Source organism: Vulpes vulpes, chromosome 16, assembly GCF_048418805.1.
Source record: "Vulpes vulpes isolate BD-2025 chromosome 16, VulVul3, whole genome shotgun sequence".
NCBI lineage: Eukaryota > Metazoa > Chordata > Mammalia > Carnivora > Canidae > Vulpes > Vulpes vulpes.
Genome location: NC_132795.1, coordinates 19812197 through 19831667, shown reverse-complemented (window position 1 = coordinate 19831667; position 19471 = coordinate 19812197). Strand labels below are relative to the sequence as shown.

General features: G+C 42.6%; 1 protein-coding gene across 8 annotated transcripts in view; it reads left to right on the top strand.

The window, feature by feature from the left end:
- The window catches only part of KIAA2012 (KIAA2012 ortholog), a 122754-nt gene that overhangs the window by 46992 nt on the left and 56291 nt on the right, over positions 1-19471 (top strand). For all 8 annotated transcript variants that reach the window (XM_072741970.1, XM_072741967.1, XM_072741964.1 and 5 more), the window contains one exon: positions 7124-7200. In XM_072741970.1, the coding sequence (XP_072598071.1) occupies positions 7124-7200 (77 nt within the window). The remainder of the gene's footprint in view (positions 1-7123; positions 7201-19471) is intronic.

The window sequence follows — 19471 nt, the reverse complement described above, 5'->3', positions numbered from 1 at the left end:
CAGAGAAGTACTTGAGAGCCTGGCATTCTGCATTACGCCTCCTGCCATTCTCCTTGGATGGACATCCTGACCATGGTGGGAAGTTTCAGTGTCAGTTCTGTTCTTTTTCACTTGTTGGTTGGAACTGGGCCAGAACAGCTCTTAATAGGAACCCTCTAGTAGTGAAGGAGGATGATAATGATGATGATGGAGATGATAGCTATCATTGTTATCTATCTTTGATATGCCAAACATTTGTGCTGAGGGCATTACATTCATTATTTTACTTCGTCCTTACAGCAATGATATGAGGTAAATTCTATCGCTATCCTCATTTTTCATCTAGGATGATGTGACTCAGAGAGGTTAAGTGACTTGCCCAAGGTAAATGGGCACACAGCTAAATGGCTGTGATTTGAACCCCAGAAGCCTGCATTTTTATCACAATGCATGTTTAGCAGTGATGTCAATGTAAACAGGCACGTTTCCATCTGACAAAATGGAGCCTTTAGGAAGTTCCTGATTTTATAAGCCATACAAATAAATGGTTTCTGTTGTACATCCTTTTCTCCCCCAACTCCCCTTACTTAGCATCAGACACCCTTTGGTGGGTAACACTGAAAATGATTTGCAACTTTTAGAGACATGAGAAGAGAAGAAGCTAAAAAAAAAAAAAAAAAAAGTAGGAATAATTTGGGAGAAGCCAAACTCTTGAGACAGATTTTCTAGGAAGATAGGCCATAACAGGGTAGCTCTCCAGACCAAAAACATTCTTACTAATATGGCCAAAAATGTTACAATTTCACTTCATTCTACTATTAAAATCTTATTAATAGATTCACTTTGAATTCAGAAGTATTCTCTTAAAAGGTTGATACTTCTGATAAGTTAATAGTCATTCACCCTTTAGTTTAAAAAATTATTTGATCAAATGGCTGTCCTCTTGCAACCTACCTGAGAACTAGCTGCTTTGAGGGACTAAAGATTCTGACAGAGGTAGGAAGAGAGGTGGGTAAGTTGAGAGTGAAGAGAGGTTTAAGCATTGAAACATGCATGGCTAGTTGACTGCCCTAGAGGGCTTAGATGAACAGAAACAGCTATATAGAGAAGAAGGCACAAGAAAAAGAAAAGTACAGAAAGGGAAATGGTAGAGTGCCAACGACAAACTTCGACTATTTCAGAATTGCCCCATGGCAAGCTCTATATTCAGGGAAAGAAAATAAAAAGGTTCATTTCCTCTTTTCTCTACTTCTAGTAGCTAGAAGACCTTAGGCTCATGCAAATCTCTTTATTTCCAAGCTTTTGAATATACTGTTGTCTCTGCCCAGAGTACAATTCTTCATCTCCTCCTACCCCCTGTCACTTTTTAGAATTGCAGTAAAATATATACAACATAAAATTTGCCATTTTCACCATTTTTAAGTGTACCATTCTGTACCATTGAGTAGATTCTCATCATGGTGCAACCAATTTCCAGAACTCTTCTTGCAAAACTGAGATCCTATACCCCTTAAATAACAACTCCCCATTCCAATGGGACCACCCACATAGGCATAGAGAACCTCTTTCAAGGCTTAGATGTAGGAAACATTTGTTCCTTTGATTTGCTCAATAACCTTAACAAAAAATTCTTGCATCTCTTTGGCCTTAAAATTACCATTTGTTTTTAAGAGAATGGATATAACAGTATTCTGAAAATATTTGATACTCCCTGCAACTGGGTTCAAAGAGCAATTTAAGACATCTATTCACTGGAATCATCTATAGATCTTTCACAACTCTTTGTTTTCTTTTTGATCATTTGGTTTTAATGAGTATTTTCAGGAAAAATGAGAGGATTATAAAGAATTATATAATGGTGGGCTTTGGGTATTTGTGAACTTGAAGGGTCAGTTTCAACTATTTGCAAATGACTTCACAAATCAGTGACACATACAATATGTCATCTTACAGAGGCATGGAATCAAATCAAAGATATAAGGCTGGAAAACAAAAGACCATCACTAAGCTAGTGAGTTCACCTAGCTCTCCTCTGAGCACCCATAGCTCAGTGTTGTGATCTATATTCACTATAACACCTGCAATTGCTCTTGTGAAGTTATTTTTCAAAAAGAGGAATACTGATTCTTTTTATATAAATATTGCTAAATGGCCCTAAATAGAAGGTCAACTGCTGGAGCTGATGATAAAAATAAGAGAAAGTGATGTGGTCTAACATTTTTATGATTCTCTGGAAAAAAATAATTTTATAAATCACCCTAACCCTTTATTTATAGACTCATTAAGAACTTGAAGAACTCCTTTTTATTGGGAATATGAAATACACTAAAGGTATTCACAAATCTAAGGATTCTTGAAATTCTCAGAATGTGTCCCTTCTAAATAGCCAGAATCTGCTGTTCACTTACTGTATAATATGCACAAGGGGTCAGGGCCTTGCTCAAGCAGTGAAGTAACGTTTAGCACAATGCATTTTAAGGCTGGTATGGATTTTAAGGTATGGTAGGGTGTGTATGTATGAGTGTGTGAGTACAGTACCAGTTATATCTCTCAACCTATAATAAAGTTTAGAATATTATTTTTTCTTCTGTCAGAATGACCAAAAAATTATAACTTTTATTAACTAGCAATCCATAAATACTCCTTTCCGTTTCCTCATGCCTCTGACATTTGTGGCATAAAGAAGCATGAGGCTTTTCTTTAGGATTTTTTTTCTCTCCTAGCTTTTTTCACACATCTTCCTGTGGCCTATGGCTTTTCATTTACTGTTGTCTTAGTTCTCTACAATTCCTTATTTGAAAAAATAATGAAGTCACAAGCATTGGAACATGTCCAATAGAGTCTGTTTTACAAAGCACATAGGATTGCTTATTCATTTATTCATTCAACAAACACTAAGAGACCATCTACTAATGCCATATACTGGGGTAGGCACATGACTACAGTTGAGAAACAAAGTCCATGCCTTTGTGTTGTCCACAGTAGTAGATTATGGTGACACCTATAAATAAGTACAGACTAACTCAGCCTTTGAGAAGGTTTTTGGAATGAGGGAACACGTAAGCTGACTTTCTAAGGATATATGTAGGAACTAGCCAAGTGAAGAAGAGGAAGGGATGCTCCAGGGAAAGGGACCACCTTAAGGTTAGAGAACATGGTGACATGGGAGAAGTGTAGGCAGCTTATAATCACTGGCCCCCAGGGCACAGGAAGAGAAGAGAGTGGGGGAAAAGTGCAGTTAGCTAGTGAGGTAGGCAAGAGCTAGGTTATGAAAAGCCATAGTAACAACTGAAAAATTTATCCCAAAGATTGTGAGATCCTATTTATGCAGGATCTCACAATTAATATAACCAGATTTTTATTTTAGAGAAATGACTCTTCCAACTATCTGAAAAATGGATTGAAGGGGGTAAGCCTAAAGGCTAGAAGACCAGACGTCTATACTTATTTGAGAAGGAGTGACCAAGAATAGTATCTCTCAAAGAATTAAGATCACCACTCGAGGGGCACCTGGGTGGTTCAGTGGTTGAGCATCTGCCTTTGGCTCAGGTCGTGATCCCAGAGTCCTGGGATCGAGTCCCGCATCAGGCTCCCCATGGGGAGCCTGCTTTTCCCTCTGCCTATGTCTCTGCCTCTCTCTCTGTGCCTCTCATGAATAAATAAATAAAATCTTTAAAAAAAAAAAATCACCACCTGAATTGAATTGGTTGGCCACTTTGTAGCTCCACCTTCAGCCATTCTTGTTAATTCTCTTCTTCCTCAGTCTTCCATCACAGTATCCTTATTAATCCCACAATGTATCTTGAATGAAGGGTTTCTTGTGCAGTTGATATTTTATTGCTGCAAAACTTGAACTTAGATTCTGCCGTCTAGCTTGCCTTCCATTCTGGGTTTGGTAAACTGCCATGTACCTTTGGACCTCTCCATAAAAAATAATTTATGAACTTTTGGGAGAACCTGGTGTTCCCAAAGCTAAATCCAAACCCTTGAGACTGAACTAGACTTGGTCTAAGAAGATATAAGCAAGTAAAAGAACTCTTATTCCAACTTGTAAGAAAAATATTGCCCTTGCATTTACTAGGCATTTCCATATTTAAATTCAGACCAATGTATATCTTCTAGATGAATCTACTTGGCTCCTTTAATAGAGCTCTTTGGGGTATGTCTTTAGCTTGGAGATTTTCTCAGGTCTTGAGTAACTTTTTGATACGCCCATCTCACTCTCCTCTTCACCCAAAATTTAAAGTAAAAAATGTGTAGCATAATCAAGGTCTTAAATCTTATCCCAATAATTTGATAATGACAATACCAAAAGGCCAGCTTAGGTCTTGGTTTCCTGCATTAAACAAGCAGATCAAGATTTATTATAACACATCAAACGCTCCATAGATCATAGGCATCTTGAGTCATATCATATAAAATAAAGTATTTTTAGATATCATACTTAAGAAAAGGTCAGCAAGGCTATGTAAAGGCACCAGAATTATCTTCCTTTTATGGTTTAGTTCATACTGAAAGATTTTTTAAATTAATCTGGAATTTGCTTTTGGATTTTCCATTTTTGACCACAAATACAAAACCATGAAGGTAAAAAAGCTGACTTTCAGGACTCCTCCCATTGGCTTCTGCTAGGGTCAGCAGGTCCATGTGCAAAGCTGTGAGAAGGCAGAGTGCTTTCTGAGATCTGTTTGGCAGTAGATATATCCCCTCTCCAATGAGGAACCACTGCAAATTATGGGGGAAGTGTCATGAGAGCATACTAGGGATCAAAGAGTACTCATCCCTCAGAAATGACATGTGTGGGAAAAGGCCCTAAACATATTTAAATGTACCTCCAAAAGCTACTGCCCTTGTAACCACAGAATGGCCACTTTGGAGCCTGTGGGTCTGATGTCCTTTCCCAAGCCCTGACACACAACCACGAAGTCAGGTGGCCTAGTCTGCCTGATAAGATGACTTTTTAGTTTGGTATCTATTCTGATACCAATGAGACCCACCAGAGTATCCCATACCAAGGGAAATAAGCATTCTGAAACAATGGGAATAAATAGGACTATATTTCATTTTTATCAAAACAACAAAGACAACTTGGGAATTAAACATCATCAACATAGGTTTAAATAGAAGGAAATTTTAAGGCACCCTATTCCATGCTAGAATCAGAAGCTCTTTCCTGCTTTTGAGTGTTTGGTGAAGGATCCCATGATTTGAAAAAGGCAGAAGAGTTTGGGATGAGACCCCATCTTGTAAGGGTCATCTCTGAAACAGCCTGATTATCTGGTGGGAATGCTATCTCCTTGCTAAAAGCTTGTGGTTAGATTAATGCTAGCATTTGAAAATCTGTTCTGGCCTGATGGTGGGCAGCCAGAGAAGGAATGTGTTTTCTGTTTATCTCTTTAGTGGCAGAAATGTTCATCACAGAAAGACTCCGAGCTCCCAGTTTCAGGCAGGCCTGGAAGTTGTGCAGTCTGTAGTCTGTGAATGTACACATCAGCTCGGAATGATGAGAAAGAGCCAGGCCTGTGTTCACAGCCAGTTGCCTGCATTGGGTGATGGGTCAATCAGTTTCTTCAACTTGATAACAAGGGTAGATCCAGCCACATTGTTGGGAGAGGAAGCTTTACCACCCCCATTGCTTTATCTCCCAGGAATGCAGTTTGAGTTGTGTCTCCTCCTTGACAGCATGGACCTCAGTAAATTACCAGGGTCTTGACCCAAGAGATGGAGAAGTCCTAAGCGATTTTTTTAGTCTCCTATCTAAAAATGTGTTTACATTTCTTGAACTCTGGCTGACTGATTCATTCTCCTGGTGTTGCAAGAACTTTCTTTATGCATTAGAATTTATAAGTTTCATTTCTAAAAGACCCAAGTTTCCTTCCAAGCCACAGTGAAGTGAACCTCCTCTCAACACAATTCTGCTGGGCTGGATTTGTCCAAAGGATGGATCATGGCCAAGCAGCTGTGATGTGGCAAGCTCAAGTGAGGCTAATGGAGGGAGTGTGATGTGGAGGGGAAAGTATTAGATACTAAGTCAGGAGATTTGGGTTCAGGTTCTGGTCTTACACTATTTCAAGGACTAGCCTTAAGCCAATCTCTTGAAACCACTCTCTGGGCCTCAGTTTCCCCAGCTGTTTTAAAAAAGAAATGTTTTAAATCTGTCCTAAAGCCATTTTCAAACAAGAACAGGACAGCTGAGAAACAACAGAAAAGGAAAGGTCAGCCTACAAGGAATGAGTAGAAGCTTCAGGTCAAAGAGACAAAGATGCCACGGGCTCTTAAAAGTAGCAAGCATAGAAATAACTTTTTGTTGGACACTTCACTCACACTAGAGGCTAAAACCCTTGTCAGTGGAGCCATGTGCTTAGCTAAATCTGTTCTCAAATAAACATTCCTTTATAAACATTAAATTCACTTTCTTAGGAATAAAAAGGAAAACAAAATAAATCCTATCCTTTTTCAGCATGGGGTTGGAGTCCTGGGCTCAAATCATTTCTGAAAACCTCACTTGTTCTACAACCTAAGCTTCCATATCTGTGGAGGGCAGTGGTCATGCAACCACGGAGGACAGTCATGCAGAGTAACACCACATTAGTGTCTGCATGGCACCTGCTTCATGGCAAGCTCCACGATTTTCCTTTGTCCCCTCTCACGAGCCCTACTTTGGCCTTTGCCTTTGTTTGTTTTAGGTTTCCACTTCTCCTGTAGCCCCCTCACATGAGAAGGGAAAAGGGAAATCTCTGATCTCTCTATCTGGAAGGTTGCAGAAGCATTTTCCTACTTCAGTGAAGTACAATCATGCAAAATTTATATTCAACAGTATCAGCAGATTTTTTCCATCAATATTTCCTTTTTAATTCCAGCTTTATCTGAATTTTAGTAGCACAAAGAATTTACTTTTTTCTTTGAAAGAGCAACCAAGACAAGAAAAATAGAAATTTGAGTATAACTTCTCAACATAACATGGTATTTAGATGGTGCTTATAGAGGGTACAGATGTTGTTTGGCGAGTAAATTCAAATGTCATAGGTGTGTATTTATAATCTTATACACATGACCTGGGTGTGTATGTATATAGTATATATAAAAATTAATGAGACCTAGATCTGACAACTTTAATCTTTTTTCTCTGTGATTTTCACCATAGCAAACACTGAATCCAGAACCTATCTTCTCACGAATCTTAATGAAATCTCACCTTTGACCCAAAAGCCAGAGAAGCAGGTACAGTATTGACTGAACAGCATGAAACTGGGAGGCAGGATGTTGGGTTCTTGTGCTGGCTTGCTGTGTGACCCTGGGTGAGAGCCTTCATCTCTCTGGACCTCATTTGCCTCATCAATAAAATGAGACAAGTGGATTATAAAATCACAGAGGTTCCTTGGAATGTCAGCTCAACTTGGGCTGTTTTGTGTGGCTCTTCGTGTGCCTGAATGAGTTGAATCAGCCTTTCCCTGACTTCTGCAAAGTCAAAAAGGGAATAAGGAAACACAGAAACGTATCATCCATCAAGGCAGCTGGCACTAAGACTGTGCTAAAGGGTCCATTTTTTCCCATCCAACTCTTATTCCAATGGGGAGGGGGAAGAGTAACAATCAAGGGAAATAAATGTAAGGATACTATGAAGAAAGGAGACAAATGCTTCATTTGGGTGGGTCAGAAATATCTATTAGCGTTTCAAGGATGTACATTCACAAATATTTCTATGTTTGTTCCTTTATTTGAAGCTTTGAGGTTGGGACTCTTCAAATTCACTCTAGAGAGACAACTCAGGGGAATTCTTAGAGCTGTCCCCAGGGTCTCAGAGAACCCGAAGAGAGAGAGCACAGCTCCAGGGCACTCTCAGGTCTCTTCCTGCTGGGCAACAGCCTGGGCTAGGAGAGGGGGGCATGACCTCTATTTCTCCCTTATCTCTGGCTTCCTGCCACAGCCCGGCTTTCTCCTCTGGCCACACATTCATTAAAAAACAATAATAATAAAAGTAGTTTTGTTTTCCTGTGTGTGCCTAGCTGGGTTCTGAGGAAGGACCTGAACTCTCACTGTTTGAACCCCAGGCCTGGGCCAGGCCTCTGCTGAGGTAAAACACAGCTGAGCTGACCCTTCCTGCTACTGAGGAACCACTGAACCAACGTTTGCTGCTTCTTCTTCTTTTTTTTTTTTTTTTTTTTTTTTGCATTCCTGCTTTGAAGATAGCCTTTATGAGGGATCTAGAAGGTTTTCTTTTTTAAGAGAGTCTGTGACTAAGGAAAATATAACTATGCTATATTTTGATAATTCCACAATTCCAAAGGCCTTGCAGATGCCTCACATAACCCTAAACATGCTCCAAATTCACACAGCTCCCCTGCCTGTATTTCAGGAGACCTAATATCACCTGCCATAAAAGCGTGGCTCAGTCCTGTCAAATTAAGCCCTAGACCGAATTATTAACCTTGCAGTCAGAAAGGGGGCACACCAGACCGAGGGCCTTAAACTCTAATTGTACGTAGGCTTCTCCTTTGAAGCTGTGGCCGACCCTCTCACTCTGCGAACTTCACGGGCCTCTCTTGTGAAGACGGCCGTTGTTCCCCCACAGAACCGGTGGGTTTGTCCAAGTCACAAGTAGTCTTACCTCCTTTTCAAGTGGGCCCCAAAACGAAAGGCATCCGAGGAGACCGTCGAGGGGGCCCCGCCAGCCCCTAAACACAGGGAGAGTGGGGGTGAGGCTGAGGAAGGAGGAGGTGGCTCCCACCCCTCCCTTCTGGAGGCTAATGGCCCTTTATTAGATTAATCACCGACTAAAATTGTAACTACTTCCTCAACTGACTCCATGCAAACGACTAATTTCATGTTGACTATAAAGCATCTGGAAAGGATTTAGAAACAAATTTGTGCCCAGCAGATTTCAGTTCGGTGCCCTGATGGGCCGCGGGCAAACCCAGTGGGCTCCCTGCAGGGTGAGGCAGCTGGGGGGGCACCCAAGGCTGATCTGCGTCCGCATCAGTTTCTACTTTTCTCTCCTTCCCATGAGCCCCTCCCCGACTCGGCCTCTCCCTCCCCCCACGGGGGTCTGGCCGCGGGGCGCAGTGGGGTCACCTAAAGCACTTGCACTTCTGTGTCGCTGCGCCAGCTGCGGGGACGGGGAAACACGCCACCAAAGCCAGGGAGGGCCGCCTGGGCCTCATCACGCCTCCACGACAAGTCACACGTAGATGCGGGAAACAAGCCCCGACGGGGCGGGCGGCGCGGTGCCGAGGGGGCGAGCCAGGCGCGCCCCGCTTCGCGGGTGGAGGCCCGGCAGCGGGAGGCCGCCCGCGGCCGCCCCCTAGCGGCCGGACTGGAAACGTCGGCGGCGCGCGTCGTCGCCCGCGGCCCGCGCGGCGGAAGAGCGCGGAGGCCTGAGGCGCCCGCCCCGCGCCGCCCGCCGCCGCCGCCGCCGCCGCCGCCGCCGCCGCCGCCGCCGCCGCCGCCACCGCGCAGGCCCCCGGGCGGCTCCGCACGCAGGCGTGGGAGCCGCGGCGCCCGCCACGACTTCCTGGGAGGCGGAGGAGCGGGCTGAGCCGCCGCAAGAGGGGGAAGAGACTGCGAGGGGGAACGCGCAGATGAAAAGAGCAGTGAAAAAAGAAAAAGGAGACAAGCAGACATGTTTCAACTGCAAGCTCCATTTCCTCTTTCAAATGAGCTGCCTCCCCACTGTGAACAGAATCAAGTATTTATGAAGGCGTTTTTTGCATATTAATAGCTGCACACGGAGCCTTGCCAGTCCCGAAGTCCTGAAGGTACGATGCCCCCCTATTAATGCGGGTCCTTCAGCCTCCTCACAGGACTTGGTATCCTCCTTCACACACAGTTTCCTTTCTGCCTCGTGGCTCCTCCTCGGGCCTTTCATTTGATTAAGAGAAATTAGTTCCCGCGGACCGTCGGCGACCAAGGGCTGCTCTTACCGCGGTGGCTGACTTCAATCGCTCGAGAAGCTTCTCCTCTTCCCCAGGGCCTCTCTGTGTAGAGGCTGCAGGTTGGGTGAGGTGACCAGCACCTAAAAAAAAAAAAAGTATTAAAATTGTAAATGAAAATTCCAGCAGGAGACGTTAACATATCTATGCTGTAGGGGCAGAAAAAGCAAAACTTTAAAAAAAAAAAAAAAAGTTTTTTAAAAATTGTGTTCACCACGGCAGCACCGCTGTCTATGCTCCATGAAGATGACATTGAATTTTACAAGGAAAACATTGAGAACGAGTGAGAAAAATAAGTAAAAGACATAATAAACAACGTATGTCAAAAATAATAGCAACAGAAAACAAGTTTGGAAAAATATTTATCCTGAGTGGTGATTTACGCGCAGATTGAGACAACCTGGAGGTACCATTTTATATTTGGGATGTGTGCCTCCTCTCGCTTTTCTTTTTTCTTTCTTTCTTTTTTTTTTTTTTTAATGGTAACACCCAGTTGTGCCTTTGTTTTGGTGAAACTGGAACACTTACACACTTCTGGCGGGTTGTAATTCGGTTTAATCCAGTGGTTAAGCAAAATGGCAATATAACTTGTGAAGCATGAAAAAATATTCCAACTCATCTATTCAGTATTTCTGACTCCTAGGAATTCGTTCTAAGGAAATTATCCAGCTGGAAAAAAAAAGTGAGTGAAGATGTCCACTGCAGCATTATCTATAATAAGGATAAATTGGAAACAGCCTAATAGTCCAACATGAGAGAAATGATTTAACTTAATTATGACCTATCCCTCTCAATGAAAGGTTTAATTCATTGAGAAACGATGCTTGTTCATACTAGAAACTGATTTTTTTTTTAAGATTTTATTTATTTATTCATGAGAGACACAGAGAGAGAGAGGCTGAGACACAGGCAGAGGGAGAAGCAGGCTCCATGCAGGGAGCCTGCCATGGGACTCCATCCCAGGGCTCCAAGATCATGCCCTGGGCTGAAGGAGGCACTAAACCGCTGGGCCTCCCGAGCTGCCCAGAAACTGTGATTTAATACTTCTGGTTTCTCAGCCCCCACACCATCAATATTTTGTGCCAGATATTCTTGGTCGTGGGGAGTTTTCTTATACATTGCAGGATGTTGAGCAGCGTCCCTAGCCTTTACCTGGAAGATGCCAGTTGCACAGCCCCCCCCCCCTTGTGACAATAAAAAATATCTCCAGAGCTTGCCAAATGTCCCCTGGGGGGGGGGGGGGAATAACCCCCAGCTGAGATTACATTTTAAAAGTGGAAATCATGGAAATCAAAGTGATGTTAACTAGAACTGCAGCTATGTAAAAATATAATAAATGTATCTACAAGGAAAAAACTTGCAAATAATGCATGCAAAAAAAGTGCAGTCTTGCTAATTTGAAATTAGATCTTCGTTGAGTTGAAGTTTTGTTTTTAGTTTGTCTTCTTGTTTTTCGCTGCTTTTTTTTTTCCTTCCAAAATTCTGCCTGTAAGAAGGAGAAATGAATCAAGCGGAAAACTGGTTTTATTCAAGCCTGACTTAAAATGATCTAGGAGTCACAGTCAACACGTATAAAGCAAGTTAAACAAAGGTTAACACTACAGTGCCATTATCTTTTAATGACTGTTAGATAAAATTATTAAGTTTTTATCAAATTGTTGGACAGGGCCACCAGAATTCTCCTTTTAAGGATCTCAACCCTGGGATCCCTGGGTGGCGCAGCAGTTTAGCGCCTGCCTTTAGCCCAGGGCACAATCCTGGAGACCTGGGATCAAATCCCACGTCGGGCACCTGGTGCATGGAGCCTGCTTCTCCCTCTGCCTCTCTCTCTCTCTCTCTCTCTCACACTGTGTGCCTATCATAAATAAAAATTAAAAAAAAAAAAAAAAAGGATCTCAACCCCTTTTCAGCGTTTTATCCCTCTGACCTTAGACTTTGGAGGACAATGAATTTGCCTCTTTTTCTGAAAAGTTAATATCTCAAACTATGAAACTCTCTTGTCCACCCAGATCCAGCCATGTAAGCTTGGAGCAAGAAGGGTCCTTAGTCCACTGGTTTATAGAGCTGTCAGGGAAGAGAGGTTGTCAGTAAAGAGTGTTAAAGTACAAACTCAAACCTTAATTAGATTTCCCAAGAATCACTGCATCTCTTTGTTTAAAATAAGAAAGAAACTGTCTCACCAGTTTTCACATTGTCAGTTTTCTCCCTTTGTTAAGGAAAGCAAACATCCTTTCTCACATGCTTTATCTTGAGTTTTGTTTTGTTGCTTTGTGGGGATTAGAACTTTGGCAGTGTCCTAAAAATCCTGTTAAACTGGAATTATGTCTCCTTTTCCCATTTCACAAAATCACTTCTATTTCAACCTATATTATCTCTTAAGTTCAGGTTTCATGAGTTTTTAAGAGCATGAATTCATATTTGATCTTAGGTGTCCTAAATGTGCCTCTTTGGGATTTCAAAGAGTAGCCTGTAATTCTAGCACACTAGGATTTAGGTTGAATAAACCTATGTTTACCCCATCTGTTTCCTTGGTGGTTTCACAGATGGTGTTCATATCTCCTTTCAGCCTTCCTCTTGCAGGACAAAAAAAAACCACACACACAAAAACCCACCTGTAGACACACTAAGTTTTTGTACAAACGGGTACAAAGGTAACCTTTTGTTTCAGTGTCCTTCTGAGGTGAACCCTGCCTTCTGTTGAAATTTTTGGCAGATATCTAAAAGAGCAAGGTACTAATCCTTAAAGGCAGACTCCCTCTGCTTTATTCACCTTTGTATCTCCTGTATTTAGCACAGTTCTTGGCACATGGTAGATACTGGGGGAAAAATTGACAAATTAATCTTCAGTTGACATTAAGAACCATGTTCTGGGTAGAAAAGCTTATAATCCTCCAAATAATATTTGTTAAAATCGTAGAGATTGCACTTGTTTTATTTCCAGTGATAATGATATGGAAGTTCAGCTGACATTTCTCTAACAACTCACACAATATCTAGATACTTCCTGCTGTTGGTTGGCACAATTTGGTGTTTCACTCCCTGGGTCATGTGCAGATAGGAGATGTCATTAGGCATCCTTCCTGGAGATCTTTTTGAGGCTGATAAGTAAGATTGGGTGTATTACTGATTCCTAAAAGAATTAACAGTCTGCACCACCCCACCCCCCCATCCAGAGAAGTAGGCTGTGCTCCCCACCTTTTATTTCTCATTTTCAAAGGCATGGCACAGAATTTCCCCAGGTTCCATGGTGGTCCCCTCTCTCTCCTCTTCCCCTCTCCCCACTCATTTCCCTTTTTCTTCCTCCCTGGCTTTCTAAATAGTTTTGATTGTGGCGCTTGATTCAAAGGTTTTTTGAAGATCTAAGCAAACTTCAACTTCTGGTTCAACCTCACCCACATTATTTTGTCAGCCCAAAACTCCATTGACAATTTAAGAATAATTTACTGAGAGGGGTTTGTTTTTAATTACAAAACCAAGGCTTTCATTTTTTTAAATTTTTACTCTATCATTTATTCCAAGAAGTCTGTATTTATTGATCTGTTATCGGCGCTGATTCCAACCAGACATAGGATGTGCCTCCTTGATTTCTGTTCTTTTTATTATGGAAAATTTCAAATACATGCAAAAATAGAATAATATAATGAACCTCCATCATATTATAAATATCCACAGTTATCTCCCCATTATCTTGAGAGGATCTCTTTAAATAATAATAGCAGCCAGTGTTTTTGAGGTTTATTGTGTGCAGGATTATTATCTCTCTTAATCTTTACAATATCCCTAGGAAATAGGTACAGTTATTATCCCCATTTTACAGATGAGGAAGCAGATGTCACAACAGACAGAGACCCCTCTTTGTAAGTGCCTGTGACCTACACTTACAAAGAGGTCTGCTGGTTTGGGAATCCCACAAAGCTGCATTGAGATCCCAGCTTCTTCCCAACTGGCTGCTGTGGTTTCAGGCAGGTTATTTAACCTCTCTGAGGCCCAATTTCCTGATCTATGAAGGATAATAATATGTCCCTTATGAGGTCATGACAAGAATTGGATGAAACAACATATGGAAAGGGATTAGCACAATGTTTGTCACTAAGCAATCCCAATAAATTACAATAGTAAAGTATTCTATTCCCCTGTTCTCTGCTTGAAAGCCACTATAAAACAGAACTCGGAGCTTGTATACCATCTAAAAGGTCAGATGTGGAAAAGCAGGAATAATTTAAAGGACTGTGAGCCAGTCTACCTACCATTTTCCCCTTCCCCCCTCACACGCCCCGCAGCCCCCAAGCGCAAATATCTCCCCAACCAAATATCCTCTATGCTGTCTGGATTTTGTTTCACTGCTTACAATTCTACCTATTAGAGATTCCTTTGGGTTTCTCATATCTCATTGTGATTTTTTTTTTTTCTTGTTTTCTGTCCTGCACCTAAGGAAACAGAGTTGAAAGCCTGGGACGGGGTGGAGGTCAGAGGGAGGCAGAGAATTTTGGAGCCAGAAGCCCTGTTTCCAGCAGGGCCCACCCCTACCCCCAGCACAGGGCTGCCCAGGAAAACTTAGAGGCCAGAGGACCAGAGGGCCCAAAGGAAGGGAGCGGGAGGGAAGGAAAGGGAAAGGAGATCTTTGTTTCTCTTCTTCGAGCCCTGTGCTGTCCCAGCACTTCCAGGGCTAATTCAGCTTTTTAGTCCAGCTAAATTATGAGTTAGATAAACTTTCATGGGCCAGTGTGGGAATCAAAGCAACATGGGTATCATTTCTTTTCGTAGTGAAAATCGACTGATTTTAAATGACCTTTTACAGTGGGATCCTTTTGCAAGTTGAGTTTCCCTGTCTCTCGATTGGCTGTCAGCTTGGAAAAGTCACACCAGACCCAGCAATAACAAGGAAGTCACACAGTTTTGGGTTAAAGTGTTGGATTAGAAGGAGGTAGGGACTTGTTCAGATTTCCCACCCTGCACCCCACCACCTCTCATCTCCCAGCCTAAAATAGGATGCGTCATTTCTCAAACACAGGCAAAGTTCCAGCCTGAAGACAGCCAGACACCCCCTCACAGAAAAAGCTAGTTTCTACCTCCCCTGAGGCAAAAGAGATCACTATTTTGGCTTAAAATTTTTCTCCTCCAGCTCCTGCTAAGCCAGATAAACAATGATTCTGTTGTGTCAACAAAGCACTTAATTAAACTGAAGACAATATCAATTAGAACTCACGGATAAGATTTACTTCCAGATAGTAGAAGCCTGTGGAATTAAGATGTGATGGGTTTCATTATTCAAATGCTCCCTGAGGGGAACAGTGCGGTTGGTTGGCCCCATTGTATAGGTAGGGAAACTGAGGCACAAAAAGCTTAATGACGTGACACAAGTCCCTAAAGCTGAGACTGGAGCTTGCAGTGTTTCTCTTCCTAATCTAAGTTTGCTAGCTATTAGACTAATTTGTTAAACCCTCAGGAGAATATACAATCTCCTTTCGTATAGTTGAGGCATAAAAAAGTGGATGGAGACCAAAATCTGTGCCAGGAAGGGAAATGAGAAGGCTCTTCTGTGGCTTCCAACCAAACCATCTGTTGGCTGTGCCTCCTTGCAGAGCCCCTCCGCAAACTATCCATCCCCTCCGCCCATCTCACCAGCACCAATTTTGCCTCTAGAACAGAAAAAGTGGGCCAGGATGTCAGGTGGCCGAGATGGACAGGATGAACCCAGGTGACAGGCACATGGACCACTGGACCCACTTGTGGTGAGTGGAAGGAGCCCATGGTTTAGGCTCCTTTCTCCTCAGAAAGAGGCCATGCAGGCAGACCAGTTTATTGAATAGAGATCCTGGTGTTCTCTCTGGCCTCCTAAAGACTAGAGGTCTTCTGCTCCTCCAGGCCAGGGAAACCTAGACAGAGACAAGGTCTCAGAAGGGGACCTCCAGCCAGCTAGGGTGTTTGACCTTGAACAGGCTGGGTCCCCTCCCAGTTACCCTGAGTGTTAGCATATATGAAGTCCATGGTCCACTCAGATCCCTCCACAAGCAGCCCAGTCATAGGGAGCACTACAGGACTCCATTCTCCTCTCAGCTCCCACTGTGCGCCCATTCCTACTGCCCATTTTTAGTTCCACAGGCTTCCATGGGCAAGAAATAACAGGGTCTGAGAAGGCCAAGTACTGGGGAACTAGCCAGATCCTTCAGCCCATGGCCCTGGCAGGAGTGGCTCTTTCCAGGATTTGGTCTCCACCTACCCAGCAGGGCGCATGGTGAGGGGGAAGCTCAGAATCCTAGCCCTCTTCACCCCTCCCCACCCCCTGTGACTAAATCTCTCAGATCTCTCCATTCCTGCTGGGATTCAGAGTCTCCCCAACCCCCAGGAAAGTGGAGGGACAGACTCTCAGCCAAGGAGGGGGGCCTGGTGATCCAGAGGAGAGCCTGGCTCTTTTCCTTTTGTTTGCTCACAGGAGGGGACAAATGCCCTGTGTGCACAGAGGTTTGATGTGACAACTTGATAGACCACATAAGGGTTTCAGCAAAGGCCTCCCGACCCTGCTCTCCATGCATTAAGATAATGATGGGGTGTGTGCCCCAGCATATTTCAGATCTTGGCTACAAAGGCCTCCTTCCTTCTGTTTTCTTCCTCCAGCTCAGCCTGCCCACAGGTTCCCAGAGACTCTTGGCAGCTTTCTCTCAGGCAGAATGAAGTTGTGAGCTGCGTGGGAGGCAGTTAGCAAGAGTGTTGCAGCCTCCTTAATGAGGGACAATAGCTCTTCTTGGAGCCATTAAGCCACAGCTAGGGAGATGGGGAACCCCAATTAGAAAGGAGTGGGAGAAGTAAAGAGGAGGGTCTGAGAGATGCCTGCAGGACAGATCTGTATGGTGGCTCTGTGGGACCCATGGGTGGAGATCTAGCTGATTGAGTTTAGAATCTGCTTTCCTTCTTAAGGTAAGTCATTCCAATGACTGTAGAGCCAACCCATGGTGGTGACTCTTCAAAATATACAAGTTGAAAGGAGGAGGAAAAACTATTGGAGAGAAGGGTTTTTTTTAAGTTTGTGGCTCAAATATTAATAGGAGCAAGAAAGGAAATGGCATTTATTTAATGGAATTCCTCTGTTTCACTACATTATATATGTGCACTTATGGATATTTGTATTACAGCCCATAGCTCTCTTTTGTTCTGGCTTTCAACTGAATCACATTATGTTTACAGCAAGATAATAATCCTGGATTTTCCATGGCTCTCTCTGTCAGAGTATAAGATTAGCTCTTGAATTCATTAACAGCCATCTCCTTTTAAATGTCAGATAACTTTTTAAATGCCAAGTACTTACGCAACACCTTCTGTGCAATTCAAATCAGCTTTACCAAATTAACTCATTAATCTTTATTGTTTCATTTACTGAAAAGAAAGGCTCTCAGGTGTTTTTTAGCAGAACATGAAAATATTAAAGTAGTTACAGTACAGTATAGGTGGGTTTTGACTTTCTGCTAAAGTTCACCCTTCCACCAGTTTTGTAATCTTGTCCAATGAAGTCTGCACAGGAAAGAAACAAAAAAGCTTCAGGCATCTCTGCTTTCAACTAGTTCCTCCATTTTCCTTCCCTTCCATCTATCCTTCTGCTTTCTTCTCCCTTTTATGCATCTTCAGCTATTTTGACTCCTGTTTACTATTTATTCTGCTTCTTTGCTCTCAAAATAGCCCAAGAGTTGCAAGTGTAATTATGATTGCTGTCCCACCCAGAAAACAGAAGTGTGCCTTGCAGGATCAGGGATGGAGCCCAGAGGGCTGGTCAGAACAGGCCTAGAAATCAGGAATTCCACTTTCCTTTTCAGAGGACTCCTGCCTGGTTTTACCTCTAAATAATCAGATACGGGCTACACTGAGTGCAAAAGATAGATCCTCCCATGGTCAACTTCTTCTTATCACCTAGCTCTCCACTCCGCTCATCTCAGAAAGATCTTCCCACATCACCCAAAGGCTAGTCCCACCCCTGCTCACCAACCTCCATCCTATACTGTTTCATTCTCTTCATAGACTTATCACTATCTAAAATCATCCTGCTATGTATGTGTATGTCTGACACATACAGTATCACTGAATAAATACCAGCTTGATGAATAAATGCAAACCCATCCCAACACATGGCTTTCTTGCCTGGTTTTTACTTTCTGACTTTTTTTCCTCTTCTCACTACCTCCCAGAATCCTTTTTATGTAGTTAATCTTTTCTTGCCTCCCATCTCCAAAGCCCCCTTTCACTATCATTTATTTGTTAGAACACTTGAATGTAGTAATAAGTAAAAACAGTTCTTTACAAAATTCCAGTGACTATAGAACCTTCACTGATGATATTCCATCAAGTGAGAATTCATGGCTTCTAAAGTTAAGGAGATGAGCCACACAATTAAGAGAATTGTTTTATCAAAAGATGTACAGGCCACGGGGGCACCTGGGTGGTTCAGCTGGTTAAGCATTCGATTCTTGATCTCAGCCCAGGATTGATCTCAGGGTCATGAGTTCAAGCCCCATGTTGGGCTCCACGCTGGATGTGGAGCCTACTTAAGAAAAAAAAAAAAAAGATTACAGGTCAGATGACTTGGAGGGACTCTTCTCAAAGCCTCGCAACTCTCTACTCTTCAATCTGAGAGTAATAAGAAAGTAATTCTAGCCATTGGAACTGGCTGTGACTATGCTTTTGTCCTCTGGGCTAACACAAAATCTTCTCTTGAAGATAATGGAGAAATTTCCCTCAAATCAGTATTGTCTGATTTCTATTATTGCACTCAGTGATTCATGCATGATTTTGGAAGCTAGAAAGCTGCTTCAAATTTTTCATATGATTCTAGCTTGGACCGAATGTTTTCATTTGATCTAGAAATAGGGAGAGACTGTCTCACTCTGAGAAGCTAATCAGAAAAATGACTGAAATGACAAAAAATTGGACATGTGTTTGTCCAGAAAAGTTTTTAGCCACATTTCAAAAGGGTGGAGATGTTCATCAAAATGACGGCTGTTTGTGGGGACCCAACTGTTAATTCATCACTAATACTTTAATATAAATGTTGTAGGACAGGGAGTTTATAATGGCCCAGAGAGATTTAATCTCCTAGAAAATATGGAAATGATCAAATCCACACCCAGGGTGACCTCATGGCATACTAGTGACCCCAGCAAATCAGCCCTGAAAAGTAACAAATAACTTTCCTCTTTGGGAATGAGGAGCCAATGCTGTGCAGAGGATTAGCTTCTGGAGGTCAATACATACTTCCTGTAAAGGCGCCTTCACTGGCCTTCCCCATTTTAACTGAATTGGGCCATAACATATAACATGTATTCCATTTCCTTGTTATCTCTTCCCTCCCAATAGAATGCATGTGCAGTTTTCACGAGGGTGGAGACTTCTGTCTGCTTCTTGCAGTGCTGTATCTGCTCTAGTGGACATAGAGAAGGGACTCAGTAAATATTTGTTGAATGACTGAATGAGGCAGAAGAGATAGTCCAGGGCCAGGCAAGCAGGGCAAGGTTAGCCATCACACTGAGGGCAAGGGTCTTTTAATGTTTTAAGCAGAGGAGAGGACTGGTGTGGTCTAC